General features: G+C 39.5%; 1 protein-coding gene across 1 annotated transcript; it reads left to right on the top strand.

Annotated features, from left to right (window-relative positions):
• The first annotated feature begins 261 nt into the window (after positions 1 to 261).
• On the top strand, positions 262 to 21,366 carry LOC112608392 (dnaJ homolog subfamily C member 25). Its single transcript, XM_025360278.1, has 4 exons — positions 262 to 672; positions 13,803 to 13,955; positions 16,163 to 16,633; positions 20,119 to 21,366. Exons 1-4 carry the CDS (start codon positions 337 to 339, stop codon positions 20,239 to 20,241), a joined length of 1,083 nt encoding a protein of 360 aa, XP_025216063.1. The 5' UTR covers positions 262 to 336; the 3' UTR covers positions 20,242 to 21,366.
• The last annotated feature ends 325 nt before the right edge of the window (positions 21,367 to 21,691 follow it).

The raw sequence follows: 21,691 nt of genomic DNA, 5'->3' as shown, positions 1-21,691 counted from the left end.
GCTGCGTGTGCCAGGCACTGTGGTAGGTAAAGCGCTCCGCACACCCCGCCTAAGCGTGCCTGGGACAGAGGCATCCCGCAGGTCCGACCAAAAACAAATCCTCCAGCTGCTGGGACTGGGAAAGCGTTAAGTGACGCACCGGAAGCAGCCGAGTGGCTGAGGCGTCCTTCTCCCTAGCAACCGGTTGCGAAGGAAGTAGTTGCTGCAGCGCTCCCTGTGCGCCTGCGCGGAGGCGCCGGCTGCTGACGTGGAACTGGGGGCCACGCCGGCCGAGCCGGGCCCGCGGCGGAGTGCTGCAGAATCTCTGGGGTGGCAGATCCGCCAGCGAGGCTGGGGATGGGGGCGCCGCTGCTCTCTCCCGGTTGGGCAGCTGGGGCTGCTGGTCGGCGCTCGTATGTGCTGCTGGCGCCCTTCCTGCTGACGCTGCTGCTAGTGCGGCCCTCGGGGGCCCTGGTGGAGGGGCTCTACTGCGGCACGCGGGACTGCTACGAGGTGCTGGGCGTGAGCCGCTCGGCGGGCAAAGCGGAGATCGCGCGGGCCTACCGCCAGCTGGCCCGGCGCTACCACCCCGACCGCTACCGGCCGGAGCCCGGCGACGAGGGCCCCGGGCGGACGCCGCAGAGCGCCGAGGAGGCTTTCCTGCTGGTGGCAACCGCCTATGAGACGCTCAAGGTGAGGCCTGCGGGAGCGGAGGGGCTTCGAAGCACGGCCGCGGGAAGCGCACGGCGCCTTCCGACCCCGGCCCGCGGAGCGTAGGCCTCTGTGACTCCGAAACTGAGCGCATCCGCTGCCGCGACCTTTAAGATACTCACGTTTCCCACGTGGCCCTGTGAAAGAACCGAGTCGGCCCCCCGGGGCCTCAGGGGGCACAGCTAACCTCCTCGTCCTCCTCCTTTTTGTGACAGTCATTGTTATGCAAAGTTTTGGTCATCTTACGATTTCGTGAAAATATTTTAATAACATGCATTTCACATTCGAAAAGCAGGGTGATCATTATTAGTGGGATCCGGGGTCGCCCACAACAGGGAAAGTGTGGAATATCGAGTGACAACTGTGATCGCATCAGTTTGATAGGACAGAAATTTGGTTTCTGGAAATAGTGTTAATGGTGACACTTAGCTTGGGTTTAAGGAACTAAGAAAACACCGAGAAGAACAATGAACAATCAGTCAAGAGACCAGATGTGACTCTTTGCTGTGACACCCCTGTATGACCTTGGATAGTGACTTAATATGTTGGAATAGTTGTTTCTTCATATGCAAAATTAAGGCCATGATACCTCCTCCCAGGGTTATTATGGGGATTAAATGATAAGTGTACGAACCGCCCCCCTTTCCATAGGGCCCATAAATGGGTGCTTAATGACTTGGGTACAAAACTCAGAATTTCTAGTAGGAAATATTTTGTGAATATGTATTTATATTTCATTTGACAGAGGTTTTACTGAGTCTTGTGGGGATGAGAAATTTAGCCCAATGCTGTTTTCTTCTACTACTGCAAAAAATGAAGCCAACCAGGACATCACGAAGTATAAATCGTATTTGATGGTGGTATTACTGCTTGAAAGGCCCCATCATACTAATACATCAGCGATTGTAGTTGTGAAGTATTTCTTTCTAGCCTTTTTTTTTTTCCCGAAGCAAAATTTTCCATGTTGCTAGGTAGCCTGCTTTTAATGACTGTACTTTGAGTGGATATAATTTAACCTTGCATTGTTTCTCCAGATTGTTTTTCCAGAGCTGAAAATAGTCAAGGAGCTAGCAGCTTTATTCATGCCTTCCAGAACAGTTTGGATAATCTGGAGTCATAAAATGACTGGTGGAGGGGCAGGCCCTGAATTAGGTAATCTAGGTACATGGAACTAGGTAAAATTTAATTTACCTAGTTCATTAAATTCTCACTAGCGTTAGTGAAATTTTATGGCAGTTAACTGAGGGATGGCTGGGGAACTGGGAAAGTGCTGAGGCCCCAGAGGGCTTTGTTGCTGATTATGTAAAGAGTGGTGGAAAAAAGACTCCAGAAAAAATTAGGAAAGAACTCTCCATCCAGGGCACTTCAGCATATGAAGCTCCAACCTCTGTTCTTTGTATTCAGCCAGAAGCCCTGAGGGTGCATAAGGGAGCCCTGGACCAGTGTGTGAAATCATAATGGGATTTACTAGGGATAGTAAAATTGATAGAATTAGGGATGTTAGTCATGTTAATTTGTTTCAGGCTCGAGATAGTAATAGGGTTGTGGTGCTTGAATTTAGGTTGAGCGTCAGGAATGCAGTAGTTGTTAGGATGATATAGATAATTAGGTTAAAGATAGTGATATTTGGATTGTATATTAGTTATACCATTATGATTTCACACACTGATTTATAAACCAAGACCATGCAATAGTATTTAGTGTGTTTGACTTTTGGGGACTTAGGGAGTTTATGGACTTTGGAAGTTAAACAAGTGGACACTTACCCTCTGTGTCAACCCATCTTCTGGAAGATGGAGAACTTCCAGAAGAGAGGGCAGCAGAAACACTGCCAGCTGTTGCCTTCTGCTGGGCTTTGTAGGATTGGAGATGAGTAGGTTTGGCATGAGAATGGTGAGCATGTTGGTAAGAACTTTGAAAACAAGTGCCATGATTAGAGGGTAGAAATAGTGACTGTAGCGATTCCTGCTGGGAGGGCCACCAGGAGAGACTGATCAGACCCCTCCACCCCTGGGACTGATCTGATGAATCTGTATGGTTGCCTCTAAAGGTTTCTACCCCTAAAGTTTACCACTGATTGTCAGCTAATGAAAAGCTAGATAAAATAAGTGATCCATTCAAGATCATGAATGTTTAGGCAGTTAAAAACCAGTGTGTCTGGAGTAGGTAACACTTGTACTCTTGACTCTGACGGGTTTGTGGTAGCTACAGATATCTTGAAACAGGGGAGTAGAAGTGGAGTTGTACTGATGGAGGAGGGAATGAGGTGAGTGTTCTATAGCTCCCCCAGAACCCCCAGTGTCTTACTGTGGAAATTATCTGTGAGACAAAAGGGATGTCTGGAGATATTTTGGATCCTTGAAAATCAGACCTAGCAGAACTCTTTGAAAACTTGCATTTTAAATTTATAGAGATGAACGTGTATTCATCTTCCAAGTGGAGCATCTCCAAGAACTATTTACCTCATTGAAGATGCTCTCTCTTGGAATAAGGATAAGGACTTTGGCTTGCTGTGTGTGGGAGCAATTATTACAGGGTGGTCTGCTTTAATTTCTGTCATAATGGAGAATTGTGAGAAAGTTGCCAAATAATATCTTTTCTGGGTAATGCTAGGTTTTAATGAACTGAGGTCATCCAGTTTGGAGGGCTTCAGCCTTCTATATTATCCCATTGAGGCAATGGAGATGTAATGGCTGTTTTGTTTGGATTGTATCCTCTGGCTCTGAACAGGGTTTGTGAGGGGTAAGAGGTCCAGGTAGTGTTTGCTAAGAGAAGGTCAGATAGAATAGTGGGAGAAGTTGAGTTCCAGTGACTCTGGAATAAAAATGGGATGCAGAAGCCTGTCTCTGAATATTGATAATAAATACATCACCAAAATGGAAACTATAATTATGTAAAACATCAGTGGATTTATGATTCTGAGGTTGTTTTGGTCAAATAAATGCCCTTTTGAGAGGGTTTTGTTTTTTTTTTTTTTAGATGGTGGTTGTTAAAAATAAGTACACTAACATGACTTAAATACAGTTGGTAAGACAAGAAGATATGACATTTGGTTATTACTATTTTAGCAAAAAGATTTTACCTGTGCATGGAGAAATGGAGGAAAACCAAGAAAAGAAGTGTGGCTAGTAATGGAAGGCAAAGGCACTGGCCACATGCTTTCACCAAGGCATGCTTAGTTCACATCCCCAAATAAATTACAGTCCCAGATCTCAGCAAAACTTCAAGCCATTATGATTTCACACACTGCTTTGGAAACTAAGACCATGCAATAAGTATTTAGTGTGTTTGACTTTTGGGAATTTAGGGCGTTTATGGACTTTGGAAGTTAAACAAGTGGACACTTACCCTCTGTGTCAACATTGGATCTCATGAGGTAGAATAATCTGGTCCCACTTACATGTTTTTAAAGTGGCTATAGCACTTATCACACTGCATTGTAAGTACTGAGTAGGTCTCTCTTTCCCACTAAACCATGCTCCTTGTTTTTTGTGTGTATATCCGTAGCACCTAGCACAGTGTCTGGCACATCAGAGCATTAATGTTATAAAAACTCTTATCTGGAGACATTCAGATAGAATGGAAATGGAAAGTGGATTTCTGGCATTTTGACATTGGTATGTGCAACGCCCTTTGCCATTTCACTCAAATTAATTGCAATTTTAAAGAGTGGTATAGATAAGTAAATTAGATGGTTATGAGTGAAAAATTCGTGCATGAGAGAAAAATTGCACTTCTACTTTTAATGTTCTGAGGGTTTTTAAGTGAGAACAATAATTTTTGAATGTAGATAAAAATTGGATAATACATGAAATATGAGAAATGGCATAGAAATAAACAGATAAGAGAACAACTTGAAAGGATGCACTTAGAAAAACTATGATTGGTAAAAAATGCAGAAGTGTAGAATTTGATGGCATTTTGCAGGATCACAAGAAAAGAGCCTAGAAAAGGTCTTGGGAATATTTCTGGCATGAAGGTGAAGGCCATTTGATAAGTTGAAAGGATGTGTAGAGAGGGCATTCTACTCTGGACTTGTCTTGCAAAGGAAACATTGCAAGAACACTTCAGTTTCCTTTTATCAGTCTGATGTGGCAGGGCTTTAGCACTTAGGAATAATTTAGCAAAAAACGATTCTGAACTCCCTGCCCTGTTATGTTTCTGTTTATTGTTCATTCCTTATATTCTGTTACTCAACCCTTTCTTTAACTGGGACTGACATAGGCGCTCAGAGGAGACCATAACAAAGGAAAGGCGCAGTTTCTGGCTTAAAGTTTTTAGTAACAAGGAGGACAGATACTTATTGTTCAGTTGTTATTTAAGTTATATAATACAAGTCTGTGCAGATTATATTGCGGTGCTGAGAGGAAGTGATTATGTCTTCTTGGATTAGAGAAGGTGGTACTCTTTTGAGTTGATCAGGAACAAAGTCACCAAGGTTGATGGTGAAAGGACATTTCTGGTAGAGAGGAAACTTGATCAACAGAAACATAGTCATGAGTGTGCAAGGCTTGTTCCAGGAATGAGATGTAGTTTCATGAGGTATTATAGTAATGAGCATTTCCTCCACCAAGGATCATTTTTATCATATTTTTCCCAGGGACTCTGTTTTGGGGAAAGAATGAACTGCATGTATTACTATTCTTTTTCGACACTATCCAGATTGTATTTAATCAGTCATTCATGGTAATTGAATAATCATAAATATATTTTAAAATTATATAAATTGCTTTCTTTTTTGAGACAGGGTCTCACTATATTGCCCAGGCTGGTCTTGAAATCCTATGCTCAAGCAGTCTTCCTGCCTCAGTCTCCCAAATTGCTGGGATTACTGGCACATGCACTGAACCCTAAAATTAGATAAATTTCTATTATAGGTGTGATGCTGATAAACAACCAAATTAAGTTAATTTATAGTCCATAGATGGTGTATAGTTTTCATTTCATATGCCAACCCTGATTGGTCATGATTACCTGGAACAAAACTCTTACCTTTTAAGAGTTTTGAGAACTTTTCTGGGTTTAGTGGGAAAGAGTAACACGTTTGATAGTAATGTTTCCCATGGCTCCAGAAAAAGGATGTGGCAGCATATGTACCACATTTACTATTTCTGCTGTGAACCCATAAATGTTAGTTTTTCCTGGTTTCTTAATTTCAGCGATTACTCCCTACTTATGGCCAAGGGTGATTATATCCCAGCCATGTTTGATTCTGGTGCCATGACTGGCTGACATATGATGTAATCAACAACCAATCAGAGTTCTTAATCAACCTGAAAACTACTGACAATATAATACTAGCTAGAAACTGAGTACTAGACATTTTAATTTAGCTTGTACAGATTTATCTTAGGTAAATAGAACATTTTGAGATACTCACAAGAGCGCAAAGACACTTACTGTTTTTCATAGACTTTAGGGGATCTGCTATTTCTAGGTTGGGAGCCTGCGAGGTGCCATGGGAGGGAGAATGTTGCAGGATACTGGAACATAGTCTGGGATCAGATGATGAATTACCCCTTACATTGTGTTCAGGAATTGGAACTTTATGTATTGAATAGTTACCAGAAGTTTTAAAGTGGAGAAATGACACAATCTTATGTTTGTTTTAGGAAGAAAACTCTGGGAGTAGTTTTGAGAATGGTTTGGGGAGGGCAAAAAGGTATTCTTGACTGAACTCATTTTACTTACACTGTCTTCTTCTGGTATCCCTCTTCTGTCATTCTTCTGGAATCTTCTTCCGTCATTCCTCTTTGGCAACTTGAAAATCTCCTACTTGGTTCATTTCCCACTCCTTTCGCTTCATTTTGCTTCTTTTAAAGCTACACTCACATTTTTCCTTCCTTTGCTTGCTGTTTACTGTCTTTACTTTCTCATCTCCCTTTCATTCATGCTATCATAGACTGGCATGTGCCCCAGCACGTGTTGAAACTGTTCTTGTTAAAGTGAACAATGACTCTCTACTCACCAGATCTGATTAGATTGACTGCTCTTCATTTCTTCCTCCTCCTGGAATTTTGTGTCATGTGATATTGTTGACCACTTAGTACTTTTTAAGGTGTTCTTCCCTGACTTCCTTGATGTAGTCTTTGTTTCTCTGTCCTCGCCATTTCTTTTCAGTCTTTATAGTCTTTTCTACTACCTACCCCGTAAGCATTGCGATTCTGTTGAGTTCTTCTTTGTGTACTTTTTCTTTTTTATTTTCTAAGCTCTTCCTGATGAAACTCAACTGTATCCTTGACCTAAGCCACTGCTTTTAAGCTGGCAATTCTAAAACCTGCATGTTCTCCAGGCTCATATTCTCAGCTGCCTCTCCTGTAGCACAGGTACCCACAGTTAAACATGTCTGAAGTCAATCTTGTTATCTTTGTGAAAGCATAAACTTTAAAAGAAGATATAATTATGACTCTCACAAATACAGAGTGAACATGTGTCAGAGATTTTATTTAACATATTAATCAGTGAGGGAACCAGTAAGATACTAAAACTAGTTGAAAGAGAAAAAGTACCAACATTTGTAATCAGATAGGGAATGCTGAAATGCCTGTAAAACTAGAGAATACCTACCAAGCAATAATGTGTTGAATTCCACTGGACAGAATTTGTCTTTCTGTGAATAGGAGTCATTTACATTATTTCCAGTTTTCTACAAGTTACTTCTGTCGGCAGAGTTAAATAGGTTAGTCAAAGACAAAAGGTGCACTCCTCTGCAGGAATAGATAATCCTTGAGGCTTCAGAAATTGAAAGGATATCTAGTAATATTTTTCTTCCTAGTTCAAAATCTTCCACAATTTTTCCTTGCATCTTCTCCAAGCTTGCTGTTTTTTTCCTGTATTCGTTATCTTAATAACAGTGTCTACGTAGTAACTCTAATTAAAAACTTCAGTATCATGCTGAACATCTCCTTTGTTTCTTGTGTACCCGTTTACTTATCAAGTCCTATTCTTAGCTGCTAAAATCTGTTTCTCCCTCATTCTACTTTTTGCGATACTACCAGAATTGTCTTTCAGCAATATATACTTCTATACAATGCTATTGTTCTCATACTTGGAAACATTTCTGTTTTTGAATAGCACAGATGATAACATCCTAACTCTTTGGCGCAGCATACAGGATCCTCAACAGTTCTTATTCAAACTTGCCTTCCTAGCTGTATTTATTACTCCTTTCTTCCTAAATTTCCCCAATGCTTAAGCTTCCCTGAATCCATGATATTTTTTCATACTTTTATACCCTTAACACTTGCTGTTTCCTTTGCCTGGAACAAGTTTCACTACGCCTTACTTGCTTCCCGAGATCTAGCCCCCATTTCCCTTCTGCTGTGAATCCCATTGCTAGTGTTTTTAGACAGAGTCAGCCCCTTTTCCTTAGCACACTCAATTGTGTTTTTCTCGCTTGCTAGATTCTTATTCTAGATGGAGGGTTCTTGAGGCGATGGCCTTGTCTTGTCTTTTTATTCTCTTTTTGTGCTCAGCACAAGGCCTAATGCCCTGCATCATCATTTTTGAAATGAAAACAACTAAGGTTTTTAAAAACTCAGGTGACCAAGTTGATGCCGATAGTATTAACTGAAACACAGAGGAATAGACTTGGTTTTTTAGCATGTTGAGTTGAGATATTTATGTTGCATTTAGAAAATGTTCAGGACATAGTTGAGAATAGGAGGAGGCAAGAAAAACAGATACAAGCGTTACTAGTATGTAGGTAATATTCCAAATCATGGAAGTTGTTGAGACTATGTGCAGAATGAGAAGAGAAGATAGAAGAGAAGAGAAGTTGCACTAGTGACTAGTGGGCAGGAAACAAGAAAAAAAATGAAATGGGTAGTGGTTAATTTTCTCCCTCTTTTGTAGGATATAATGGCCTGGAAAAAAATTTAGACCAGAGATTGTTTTTTGTTTTTTTTGTTTTTGAAGGATCATTTGTGCGCGTGTGTGTGTGGGGGGGTTGTGTGTGTGTGGATTAAAAAAAAATAAGATTAATATATATTGAGTGAATACAGTAATACATTTTCATATATCATTGATTCCTGACCTTTACCACCCCAAAAATGGTTTTTATACTCTGTGTAGTAGGAAGTTTTAAATGTAAAACTAGCTGCAATATCAAATTATTGCAATTTATGTGCTGAGATCACGCAGTTCATGACTTCCTTCAAGGGCAAGAACATAAGTATTTTTGCCTCTGGGGAGGGGGATGACCCCTTTAAGAGAAGGAAGGATTCAGTGCTTTCTTTGCTTGTGGGTTTCCTCTTGTTCACTTTTGATCTAGATATTGGTGGTTATGTTCCAGTCCTCCTGCATATGCCCAAGAGGATTGGGAGTGGAATGGACACCAGCAGAAGCACTACAGTTTTTCCTGTAGAGATTAGAAACAAGGAGCTTATTGCCCTGCTTGTCATGGCTCAGGACAGACAGGAGGAAGAAACAAGTATAAAGGTTTTGGTTTTGGAAAGAAGTTGGACTCTCCAGACCCTGGGACCTTAAGATCCACAAAATTGCTGAAAGAAAAAGTACTACCTTATTGAAAGGTAAGATATTAAACTGTTTTAAGGTTTAAGCTATGTTAGCCACAGTAGCATATTTTCATAAACTATGAATTCAAGCAGTCACTTCTGCCAAACTGAAGTTTTTATGACATTGCTACCCATCCAGCCTTGCTGGTGAGATGGAGACCTACGTAGTGGAGAGATGCATATTGCAAGGAAAAACCTTCACAAAAGTTCACTCGTTTTTGAAATAATGTTTACTGAATGCCAGGCACTGTACTAGGCCTTGGATATACAGAGATTAATGAGTTACCCTACCTACTTTCTAGAAATTCTCATTCTAAGAAAAGAAAAAACTGATTATTACAATGTGATAAGTGCTATAATAAATAGGTACCAAGTGTAATAAGAATGATCTAACTGTCTGGGGCAGTAACATTTACATTCTAAAGGATTAATAGGACTCATGAGGTTCAAATTAGAGAAAAATATACGTTTGAAGACACAGGTATGAAAAGGAACGTTGTGTTGGAATAACACACCAAATTCCAGAAATTGCTCTCTGAATATTTCCTATGGATAAAAGAGGGGGAAATGATAAGGGATGTTGCTAGGTAGGTAAGTTTGGACCAGTTGTGAAGGCCTGGTGGCATGCGTAGGAAATTTTAACTTTGGCCATGAGAAAACATTGGAGATTTAAAAAAAAAAAAAAATTGTGTGGCTACCTTAATTCAAGATGAGTAGGAAAAAAAAAATATGGTATTCAAATAAGAATGTACCTTAGCTTTCTACTTGAGTCCCAGAAAGAAAGATGGTCCTTCTTATTATGTCTTTTCTTTGCTAATATTCTTGGTATCCTCTTGTTCTTACTAGGTTGATTCTAAACTTAGTAGGTTACTAAAGAGCAGAAGTTTGACTTAGACTGTTGAGAACTCCTAAGTTTTACCAATTTGTACTGCCCTTGATTCTAAAGTGTATGCATGCCTCACTGATCGTCATCAGTATGCATGAAAACTGATCATTTTCTTGATTTTGGAGAGAAAGTTTTAAGCCCTAGAACGGAGATAAAATAAATTGAATAAATGCTGTAACAAGGAAGTGGCCAACTTTTTCGTGTAATCATGGCCAAAAGAGGGTCATACATATATGGTGACCCTAAAGAAAAGAAAACCATCCAAAGAGAAGTCAGACTTGACCCTGAGATGTCTTGCAGGAATTTGGTAGTTTGAGGACTCCATTAGGGGACCTTGAACAGATTCCACAAGCTCTGCTTGCAGCAGAGAGGCCAGACACAAGGTATAAATTCTGGAGTTGCTTGTGTTGAAGTATTAGTTGACCGTTGTGTTAAAGGAGTTCAGGACTTGGTAAAGTCAATAATCTAGAAACCAGTGAGAAAATAGTGACCCTGGTGAAAGATCTGAGTGAAATGCTTGAAGAGGGATGATATCTGCGTTCTGTAGAACAGAGATAAGAGAATAAAAAGAGGCGATAGTCATTGGACACATGATGTCCACATACCAATTTCAACGACACTCCAAGACCTTACTCCATATGCTTCAACCAGGAGGAGTACAGACAGCCGGGGCAAAGGGCTGCTCAGAGACAATGAGGCTCATAGGAATCTGATCTCAGTGTGGCATTTAGTTTAAGAGCTACGTGTAATCTAGTTGTAGCAAGAAGAACTGTACTCGAAGAAATACATTTCAAAAGGCATCTGTCATGATTGGATGATTAAAGTCAAGGGTTTTAGGCTCCAAAACAGGGCATTTCTATAAAATTAGCCCAAAAAGCAGAGGGAAATGGAAAAATTCTCAGACGATTTCTTGAGGTACTCAAAATGAGACACATGAAGAGACACGGGCTTTAGTCTTCAGGGCTGTCTGTGTAGCCCTTATATAGGTTTACCCTTTCTGGGTTAGAAGCTCTGGAATAGGATGATGACTTAAAGAAGGAGTCACGGATTGACAGTTGAGGCATATAGCAGCTGCCACAAGAAAATCCTTTTTGACTGAAGAGAGCATACAAGGAGTGAATCTGAAAATAATACTAGCTTGAGCTCACCCGTCCTTGTATAACTGACAGTTTTCATATTGGCCCTTCATATAAATATATTCATATCTAATTAAGCTAGCTACTAGTTTATATAATTTCATATACTGGTAAGAGGTAAGAAATTTTTTGAATGTAATGACTATAGGAGAACTTACTGAGAATGATCTCACACAAATTCAAAATTTTTATTTTATTTTATTTTATTTTTATTTTATTTTATTTTATTTTTTTATTTTATTTTATTTTTTATTTTATTATTTTATTTTATTTTATTTTATCTTATGTTATGTTATGTTATGTTATGTTATGTTATGTTATGTTATGTTATTTTTTGAAACGGAGTCTTGCTCTGTTGCCCAGGCTGGAGTGCAGTGGTACAATCTCGGCTCACTGCAAGCTTCGCCTCCCGGGTTTACGCCATTCTCCCGCCTCAGCCTCCCGAGTAGCTGGGATTACAAGTGCAGGCCACCATGACCGGCTAATTTTTGTGTTTTCAGTAGAAATGGGATTTTGCCATGTTGGCCAGGCTGGTCTCAAACTCCTGACCTCAAGTTACCTGCCTGCCTTGGCCTCCCAAAGTGCTGGGATTACAGGCGTGAGCGCCTGTGCCTGGCCCAAAATTCTTAATAGAAAATACATAATGATTTTAATGGATACAAGGAAGATTTTGTTATTAGCAAATTTCTTACTTTAAATCTAAAAAACTACATGTTGGAGGACTCAGAAAGTGGTCCTGAACAGATCCCAGAGAATCTGTGTACAGTAGCAAGGCACCAAGTTTAGATTTTGAAATGCCTTTATCTAGGAATCTACAACTTAATAAATGTTGAAGAATTCATTCCTCTAAGATAAAAAAAGACTTTTTTTTTTTTTTTTTTGGAGGCAGGGTCTTGCTCCTTGCTCTCTTAGCCCAGACTGGAGTGTGATGGCGTGATCATGGCTCATTGCAGCCTTGCTCCCAGGCTTAAGTGATTTCCCACCTGGGGAACATCCTGGGAAGCTGGGACTACAGGCACATGCCACCATGCCCTGCGCAAATACAGTTTTTAAAATTTTTTGTAAAGACGAGGTCTCACTATGCTGCCCAGGCTGATCTCAAACTCCTGGGCTCAAACAGTCCTCCCACCTTGGTCTCCCAAAGTGCTGGGATTACAGGCATGAGTCACCACACCTGGCAAAACAGACTTTTGTTTTTGTAATGGTTTTTATTATACTCATGTATAGAGATTAAAGAATTTGTTTTGATTTTATAGTAGTTTTTATCTTTATTTTTTTTTGAAATGGGGCAAGTTGGAAAATGTAATAGGTTTCCTGTGAGATAAAGAGCAAATCATGACCTGGTTTAATAACTCTGCAACCTGCCTAGCTCAGTACAACATTGGCATTTATCTCTGTTAGAAATTGATTAGAATCAGAGAATTTTTTTTTTTTTTTTTTTTTTTTTTTGAGACAGAGTCTCGCGCTGTGTCACCCAGGCTGGAGTGCAGTGGCACGATCTCGGCTCACTGCAAGCTCCGCCTCCCAGGTTCAGGCCATTCTCCTGCCTCAGCCTCCGAGTAGCTGGGACTACAGGCGCCCGCCACCACGCCCGGCTAGTTTTTTGTATTTTTAGTAGAGACGGGGTTTCACCATGTTAGCCAGGATGGTCTCGATCTCCTGACCTCGTGATCCGCCCGCCTCGGCCTCCCAAAGTGCTGGGATTACAGGCTTGAGCCACCGCGCCCGGCAGAGAATTTTTTTTTTTAAATGTTTTATCTGTGAACATACAGAGCAGCATTTTGGAATGCTATAATTCTTTCAAGGAGTTTGTATCAGTAAGAAAGATCTATATGTTACCTCATTTGTGACCTGGGCTGGACGGCACATTATAGTGATGAAGTACTACATGTTTGTAACATGTTTTTGTATAATGTTTGTTATTTGATCTTCACAACAACCATGTAAAAATAATACAACAGGGATTGTCAGCTCTTTTTGTAAATGAAGAAGGAGGAGGCTCAGAGAGGCTAAATATTTTATCTGAGGTCACAAAGCTAGACTTTGACCGTTGGACTGCACGGGTGTCTCAGTGTTTCTTTGAGATGGACATAATTCAGTTTTGTAGGCACAGACTGGCTTTACCGACTTTTTGCTGTCTTAATCATTGCTTTTAGCAGAAAACTATCTATACAAGGCTGGGACATGATTGTGAATATATACAAGAAATAAGCTTTTAAAAAAAATCAACAGTTGTTAAGAGTAGTTGTGAACAGGCTTTTATTAGCACCGAGCATTAGCTAAAAAGATTGAAAGGTTCATTGTTATTAAAGTGTTCTTATTTTTCCAGGAGGACTAACAATACTGAAGAACTTAGACAAATATTTTTGTTATGCTTTTATATCTAATATTGAAGTTTTGGAAATTTACATGGCTTTGAAGAGTAATGGGAAATTTTTTGATTTTGACAATTTCAGTAATTTTACTCAGATTAACCTTACATAATTATAAAATTCTGTATTTGATTTAACAGATTATAAACTAAGGCCATTTAATGGACTGTCCTGTGAAGTTGGATATCTTGTCATTTTACAGGATGAGGAAACACGAAAAGATTATGATTACATGCTGGATCATCCAGAAGAGTACTACAGCCATTACTACCACTACTATAGCAGGCGCTTGGCCCCTAAGGTGGATGTTAGAGTCGTGATTTTGGTCAGTGTGTGTGCTATTTCAGTGTTTCAGGTATGTATCCGTGGATATTTGTATCTATATTTATGTGCATTTAGTGCACATTGCCTAGTGCTAGTCATGAAAACCTAACTGTGAGTATCTTTTTGTAAAATTTTACTTCTAGTTGAGATCTGTTTTATTCATTGGCAGTATTAGAATCTTTGTTAGTGGCAAATCTAAGAAATTGTTGAAGAATGTCATTATTACTACAAAACAACCCCTCAAAAATCCAGAGCCTTTTTCATTGCTCCCTCTGGAGTATTTTCTACATAGTAGCCAGAGTGAACGTCAGCTAATTCATATCATTTACCTTTGTAGGACTTTTCAATGACTTCCCATTAAACGTGGGAGAAATCTGAATTCCTTAATCTGGCCTAACAAGTCCTGGCTCCAGTCACCAAATGCCAGTAGTGCTTGCCATCATTATTGTAACAACCAGAAATGTCCACGCGTTTCTGTGTGCCCCTTTAAGGGTGCTTCTGCTCAGGTTGAAACCACTGAAATAGATTAAAAGAGACATAGGAACTTTTTTTTGTTTTGTTTTTGTTTTGAGACCAGAGTCTCACTCTGTCGCCCAGGCTAGAGTGCAGTGGCGCGATCTCGGCTCACTGCAACCTCCGTCTCCCAGGTTCATGCCATTCTCCTGCCTCAGCCTCCTGAGTAGCTGGGACTACAGGCGTGCACCACCACACCCGGCCAGCTTTTTGTATTTTAGTAGAGACGGGGTTTCACCATGTTGGCCAGGATGGTCTCGAACTCCTGACCTTGTGATCCGCCTGCCTTGGCCTCCCAAAGTGCTAGAATTACAGGCGTGAGCCACTACGCCCAGCCAGGAGCTTTTTATGTTGTAAAGTATCACAAAAATTTAACTTCTGCCTAAAATAAGTTTTCCCTGTTATTAAACTAGCCACACCTATCACATGCTCCTTTAGAGGAAATGAGCAAGTCAGATGACTAGAATGAAGCAATTTGCTTGTTTGAAAATTACTTCTCCAGTTTGATTCCCAGAAACGACATGATATTCAGTGTGTGTGTTTTTTTTTTTTTTTTAAGAGATGGGGTCTCACTCTGTCACCCAGACTGGAGTGCAGTGGAGTGATCGTGGCTCACTGTAGCCTCTACTTCTTGGGCTCAGGTGATCCTCCAACCTCAGCCTCCCGAATAGCTGGGACTACAGGCATGTGCCACCACACCTGCCTAATTTTTGTATTTTTTTTTAGTAGAGACACGGTTTTGCCATGTTGCCCAGGCTGGTCTTGAGCTCCTGGGCTCAAGCAGTCCACTTACTGCAGCCTCTCAAAGTGCTGAGATTACAGGCGTGAGCCCCTGCACTTGGCCGACATTCAATTTTTATGAATAAAAACTATATTGGAAACTAAGGTGGTGTATTTAAAATGTGTCAGCATTTGTAGAACGATTTACCCTTTCAAAGGGGAGAGCAGGGATAATTTTACTTTCTTGTTTTAAACAATGTAATACTGTAGTAACTTTAAAATATATTCTTAATAGATTGCTACTATTGCAGGATATTATCTGTATATCTGCTATATTCGTTCAGTTAAACAGGAGCTGAAATTTATGGAGGTACTATGTGAGAAGCAGGGCATTTTCTGACACACCCTTTGTGGTTGAATACAGTTATGAAGTAAGTTAATGTTTTCCTATCCAAATAGGTAGAGTTCAACCATATTTGAATCTCTCAGAATAGGATGAGTGCCACTGTGATATATGCAGATGGCTTAGGAAAAGAGATGGGAATGAATATAGTTGCCTGAGTCTATGCCCTATGAGGTTTTTAAACAAATTCCTCACCAGCTAGATTTTGCCATTTAACTCTTTTTCTAGTAAGTAGGTTACTGTTTAAAAAAAAAAAAAAGAAAAAAAATTTTTTTAAGTGATCTAGGGAAGAGCCAAATGGTAAAGATACGAAACCACAGGTGTGGTATGACACATTGATCATCCTTTGATCTTGGGTATCTCCTGACTGCATCAGTGATTTTTGGCTCAGCTCAGAGTTTACCTTACTTATCCAGCCTTGAGATTCTGTGTATGCATGGGCTTCGTTCAGTTGTATCTTTTACTTACAAAGTAGTATCTTTGAGATCCCTAGTTTTAACTGTAATGGTTTCTTGGGAGATAGTATTCACCGAGACTCTATCATTCCTTTAACTTAGATTGGGTAATGAAAATGACTCATTGTTCTCTGTTAATTATTCTAGTTTTTCAGCTGGTGGAATAGCTACAATAAGGCAATCAGCTACCTAGCCACAGTGCCCAAGTACCGTATCCAGGCTACAGAGATTGCCAAGCAGCAGGGACTGCTCAAAAAAGCCAAAGAAAAAGGCAAAAACAAAAAGTCCAAAGAGGAAATTCGTGACGAGGAGGAGAACATCATAAAGAACATTATAAAAAGTAAAATAGATATAAAGGGGGGCTATCAGAAACCCCAAATCTGTGATCTTCTCCTGTTTCAAATTATCTTAGCTCCTTTTCACCTATGCTCATACATAGTTTGGTATTGCCGGTGGATCTATAATTTTAACATCAAAGGCAAAGAATATGGAGAGGAAGAGAGATTGTACATTATACGTAAATCTATGAAGATGTCAAAGTCTCAATTTGATAGTCTAGAAGATCATCAGAAAGAAACTTTTCTTAAACGAGAGCTCTGGATCAAGGAGAATTATGAGGTGAGTAGTCACCCTGCTGTGATTTTCACTGTCATCCACCTGGCCAAGTTAAAATCAGGTGTATTATAACGAGGGATCACAGAAGTCTGCTCACATTTCTGAAATCCAACAGTTAAACAATTAGTAAAGATCTTACTTTTATTAGAAGTAGGACTCTATTTGGTAGTGAGACAGTGGGTTTTTAACCTGTAATTTCTCTTTTTAGAGGCTGAACTTCAAATACTTTAATTGACTAATTCTGGAAAAGTTTTAAGAATGTTAAACTGCATTGGAAGGATATGCATGTTTGCACTAACTAAAATTTGGCCCGCCCCAAGTTTTCTTCCAATCCTGTAAACCTGGCCACAGAAACTAAAATAAATAAATAAATAAATAAATAAATAAATAAACAAACAAACAGAGTAAGAGGTGGAAATTTTGTTGAGATGACTTCATTTCAAAATAATTGAGCACAAGATCTTCTGCATAATAACTGACATCTATAGAAAGTTACTTTTATTTTGCTTTTAAATTAATCGAATTATTGTAATGCCTCTAAACTTCTGGGCATTTTAATAAATGCTTTATGCTACAGTTGTCACCTACAAAAATTACTTTGAGGTGATCAGCTACGTAGCCGTGGTGTTAAAGGGATTAGCAGTCTCATTATCATAATGACACTGTTTTAGATTCAGGGTAAAATTAATTGGCTATGATGTTAAATATAAGAATAGAGCACAGTGAAACTTTTGTGGTTTTTTTGTTTTTTTTTTTTTTTTTTGAGACGGAGTCTTGCTCTGTCGCCCAGGTTGGAGTGTAGCAGCGTGATCTCATCTCACTGCAAGCTCCGCCTCCCGGGTTCACGCCATTCTCCTGCCTCAGCTTCCCGAGTAGCTGGGACTACAGGTGCCCACCACCACACTCGGCTAATTTTTTGTATTTTTAGTAGAGACAGGGTTTCACTGTGTAAGCCAGGATGGTCTCAAACTCCTGACCTCGTGATCCACCCACCTCGGCCTTCCAGAGTGCTGGGATTACAGGCGTGAGCCACCGCGCCTGGCGTTTTTTTCTTGTTTTTATCATATAGTGTTGGGGTTTTGCCATGTTGTCCAGCATGGTCTCAAACTCCTGAACTCAAGCAATCTGCCCACCTTGGCCTCTTAGAGTGCTGGGATTACAGGCATCAGCCACTGCACCCAGCCAAAACCTTCTTAAGAAATCTGAGATACATTAGTTTTTTTTAGTTTCACAGTCATTTCATTTTGTATGTGATGTCCTAAATAGATTTCACTGAAATTAAAGTTTTGGTCTGAATTATATTTACGTAATTTAACTTACTGTGAATTGCCCGATATTTTACCAAGTATACCTATATATTTATCCTGTTCATAAATAAAATAAAAAATGTTATTTAGGGCCGGTGTGGTGGCTCACACTTGTAATCCCAGCACTTTGGGAGGCCAGGGCAGGCAGATCACTTGAGGTCAGGAGTTCGAGACCAGCCTCACCAACATGGTGAAATCCTGTCTCAAAATACAAAAAAAATAGCTGAGCATGGTGGTGTGCGCATGTAATCCTAGCCACTCGGGAGGCTGAGGCAGGAGAATCGCTTGAACCAGGGAGGCAGAAGTTGCAGTGAGCCAAGATTGTACCACTGCACTCTGGCCTGAGCAACAGAGTGAGACTCCATCTCAAAAAAAAAAAAAATGTTATTTAGTTACAGCATACCAGTTAGCTCCTAAACTATTTGAAAAACTTGTTCTTTTAAGTAGGTTAAACGTTTAAAGGTTTTCTTTTTTAAGAAGGTGAAGCAGCTGAATCTGCAAAACCGTGTCTTTCTTAGGGTGCTGTTGTGGGGTGAATTATGTTATCGTATGAAGTTGTCTTAGTCTTTACTTCCTAATATTTGGAAGTAAAATCATTTCTTTCCAAAATTTTTTGTGGCTATGAAACTGGCTAAGACAGCTTGTTCATTTTGCTTTAGTTGACGTGCATTAAAAGTTACAGAATTGCAGGCTGGGTGCGGTGGCTCATGCCTGTAATCCCAGCACTTTGGGAGGCCGAGGCAGGCAGATTGCTTGAGCTCAGGAGTTTGAGACCAGCCTGGGCAACATGGTGAAACCCTGTCTCTACCAAAAAATACAAAAAATTAACTGGGCGTGGTGGTGCCTCTGGTCCTAGCTACTCGGAGGTTAGAGTGAGCCAAGATTGTGCTACTGTATTCCAGCCTGGGTGACAGAGTGAGACTCCATTGCAAAAAAAAAAAAGAGTTGCAAGAAATGCAGACGTTCTGTGTTCTCACAAGTTTTAACTCTGGTTTATTTAACCTTCTTTGGAAACTTTAAAAAAATGAAAAAATTCATAATTATCTTTAGATGAAAGTAGATGTAAGTTCAGTTTGGAGATAAACATGTATGTAAGGTCATTTTGTTCCTTGGTTAAGATCACCAAATCTGAAAGTCATCAGTTAAATTTACAAAGGACCATATTAAAAAAATAAAGTTTTGATTCTTTGATATTAGACATTAGTTGTAGAGGGGAAATGTTAAGCCCTTTAGTCAGTTTTCATTGAGGAAAAGAATGTATTCCTAGGTTACAGAAATCAGTGACAAAAAATTATTAGTTCTACGCTGGGTGCAGTGGCCCACACCTGTAATCCCAGCACTTTGGGAGGTCGACGTGGGTGGATCACCTGAGGCCAGGAGTTCCAGACCAGCCTGGCCAACATGGTGAAACCCTATTTCTCCTTTAAAAAAAAAACAAAAACAAAAAAATTAGCCAGGCGTGGTGGCATGCTCCTGTAGTCCCAGTTAGGGAGGCTGAGACAGGAGAATTGCTTGAACCCAGGAGGCAGAGATTACAGTGAGCTGAGATGGCACCACTGCATTCCAGCCTAGGCAACCAAGAGAGACCTTGTCTCAAAAAACAAAAAAAATTACTAGTTCTTTTTTTTTTTTTTTTTTAATTTGAGTTGGAGTTTCACTCTTGTTGCCCAGGCTGGAGTGCAATGGTATGATCTCAGCTCACTGCAACCTCCACCTCCCAGGTTCAAGCAGTTCTCCTGCCTCAGCCTCCCCAGTATCTGGGTTATAGGCACGTGCCACCATGCCTGGGTAATTTTTTGTATATATATTTTAGTAGAGATGGGGGTTTCATCATGTTGGCCAGGCTGGTTTTGAACTTCTGACCTCAGGTGATCCACCCGTCTCGGCCGCCCAATGTGCTGGGATTACAGGCGTGAGCCACCACAAGCGGCCACAAAATTGCTAGTTCTTATACAGGTTGTTCTTTCATGTTTAACACTGAATGTTAAAATAGTTAATTGCAAATAAATAAATAAATAAAATACTTAATTGTTTAGTATTTTTAGGAGGGGAATGATTATCAATACATTCACTGGAAACTTTTTACCTAACGTTATATTTGAAAAATGTAAATATGCCATAAAGCTAATGGCAAATGTTTCTCTTTGGATTGTGAAGTTACCTAGTTATTTATACTTACAGGTCTACAAGCAAGAACAAGAGGAGGAATTAAAGAAAAAGTTGGCAAATGACCCCAGATGGAAGAGATACAGGAGATGGATGAAGAATGAAGGGCCTGGGCGGTTAACATTTGTGGATGACTGAAGATTGATGGAATGCTACTATGCCAAACCTTAATTGTGATATTATTTTCATAACTGAATTATTTTAGAAATGTATCAATTGACTGCTGCTCAGCAGTAACTAAAATTCCTCAAGTATTTCTTTAAACAGAATAATGTTGAAATTTAAACCTTCCCTTAAAACTTTATACATAAGACATTTATGATTGTTCAACTTTTATAATCTATTTGTGGATTTTGTTAAAAGATTTCACATGAAGATTTATTAGTTGCCATTTAAAATTTTTATATGTTTAGTTAAAAGATTTGACATGAAAATTTATTAGCTACCATTTAAACATTTTATGTGTTATGTGTTTATTCTTCGAGAGTGTTCCCTTACTCTTTGTAATAATGCTACATTTTTCTGTTTTCATGGCCTCTGTATTTTCACAAAACACCAAAAACAGCATTTAATTATATTATCATGAGTGTTTTTCTGGACACAAACTTCAGTAGAATGACCTAACAAGTCGTTTTCATTACAGTCATTATAGGATTGAAATACGTTCAAAGTAACCTCTAGGAAAGTCTTCTGCTAGAATATCCCCCCTCTATTCATTATAATATTCTTTGTTTTTAAAGCCAGTCAAATATAATAGTCTTAATAAGATCAGAAACTCTCCAGGAGAGTGAGTCTACCCTCATGTCCTTGTAGGATGATCTTGATTATAGTCTCATTATAGGGCTATAACTGTATTCTCAACATTTCTCCAGAAAGGACCTTGTAAAAAGGTCTTTTGTACCACAGTATTGGTTTTTTCCCCTCTCTTCACTTAAAAAAAAAAAAATAGCAGGCAGAAATAGCGTACTGAAAAGTTGTTCATCTATTATGAAGTCCTTGAGTGGTGAAAAATCCATTGTACATGAGAACATTTCTGTGCATTTAAACTAGAAACGAGGTACATGGCTGTGTGCTCTTCTATCAACCAATGAAATGTGTTTTTACATGTGTGGCAGTGCAAGTAAATAACACATTATTTGACTTAATCAGGCATGATACTGCACCAAAGTATCAAAGTATCGGTACATATTCATGGTAGTAAGTCAGTACCCCTGTTAAAGGATTTATCCCATTGCTTCATATTAATAAAATGGTTACAATATATCACAAGTTTGTTGGTATGACATTTTAAGTGAAAAATTGACATTGCTTTCATGTAATTTTTAAGGATGAGTATAGCATATTCAATATGCAGAATCTGTTTCCAGCTAAAGTAAGCTAGTCGTTTTGAGAGCTGAGCCCCAGACAATGTGAGACAAAGCTGGAAGGCTGAGTTCCATGCATGCTAACGTAGACAAGGTAGTTACTCTGCAAGGACTTCAGTTGGCTCAATTATAAACTTGGGGAAGAGTCTGACCAGATTATCACTAGGGCCTTTTTGCAGCTCTAAAATTATTTATATTTTTGTAAACTTTAGATGAAAGTGTTT

The sequence above is a fragment of the Theropithecus gelada genome, chromosome 15 (assembly GCF_003255815.1).
Source record: "Theropithecus gelada isolate Dixy chromosome 15, Tgel_1.0, whole genome shotgun sequence".
NCBI classification, from domain to species: domain Eukaryota; kingdom Metazoa; phylum Chordata; class Mammalia; order Primates; family Cercopithecidae; genus Theropithecus; species Theropithecus gelada.
The sequence above is the reverse complement of the archived record's forward strand: the minus strand, read 5'-3'. Positions and strand labels throughout refer to the sequence as shown.

What these genes read in the sequence shown, in the direction of transcription:
- LOC112608392 (XM_025360278.1), top strand. Translation starts at nt 337, where the DNA reads ATGGGGGCGCCGCTGCTCTCTCCCGGTTGGGCAGCTGGGGCTGCTGGT. An exon ending in CCGCCTATGAGACGCTCAAG is followed by an intron (nt 673 to 13,802) that starts GTGAGGCCTGCG and finishes GTCATTTTACAG; the next exon opens with GATGAGGAAACACGAAAAGA. An exon ending in GGATCAAGGAGAATTATGAG is followed by an intron (nt 16,634 to 20,118) that starts GTGAGTAGTCAC and finishes TTATACTTACAG; the next exon opens with GTCTACAAGCAAGAACAAGA.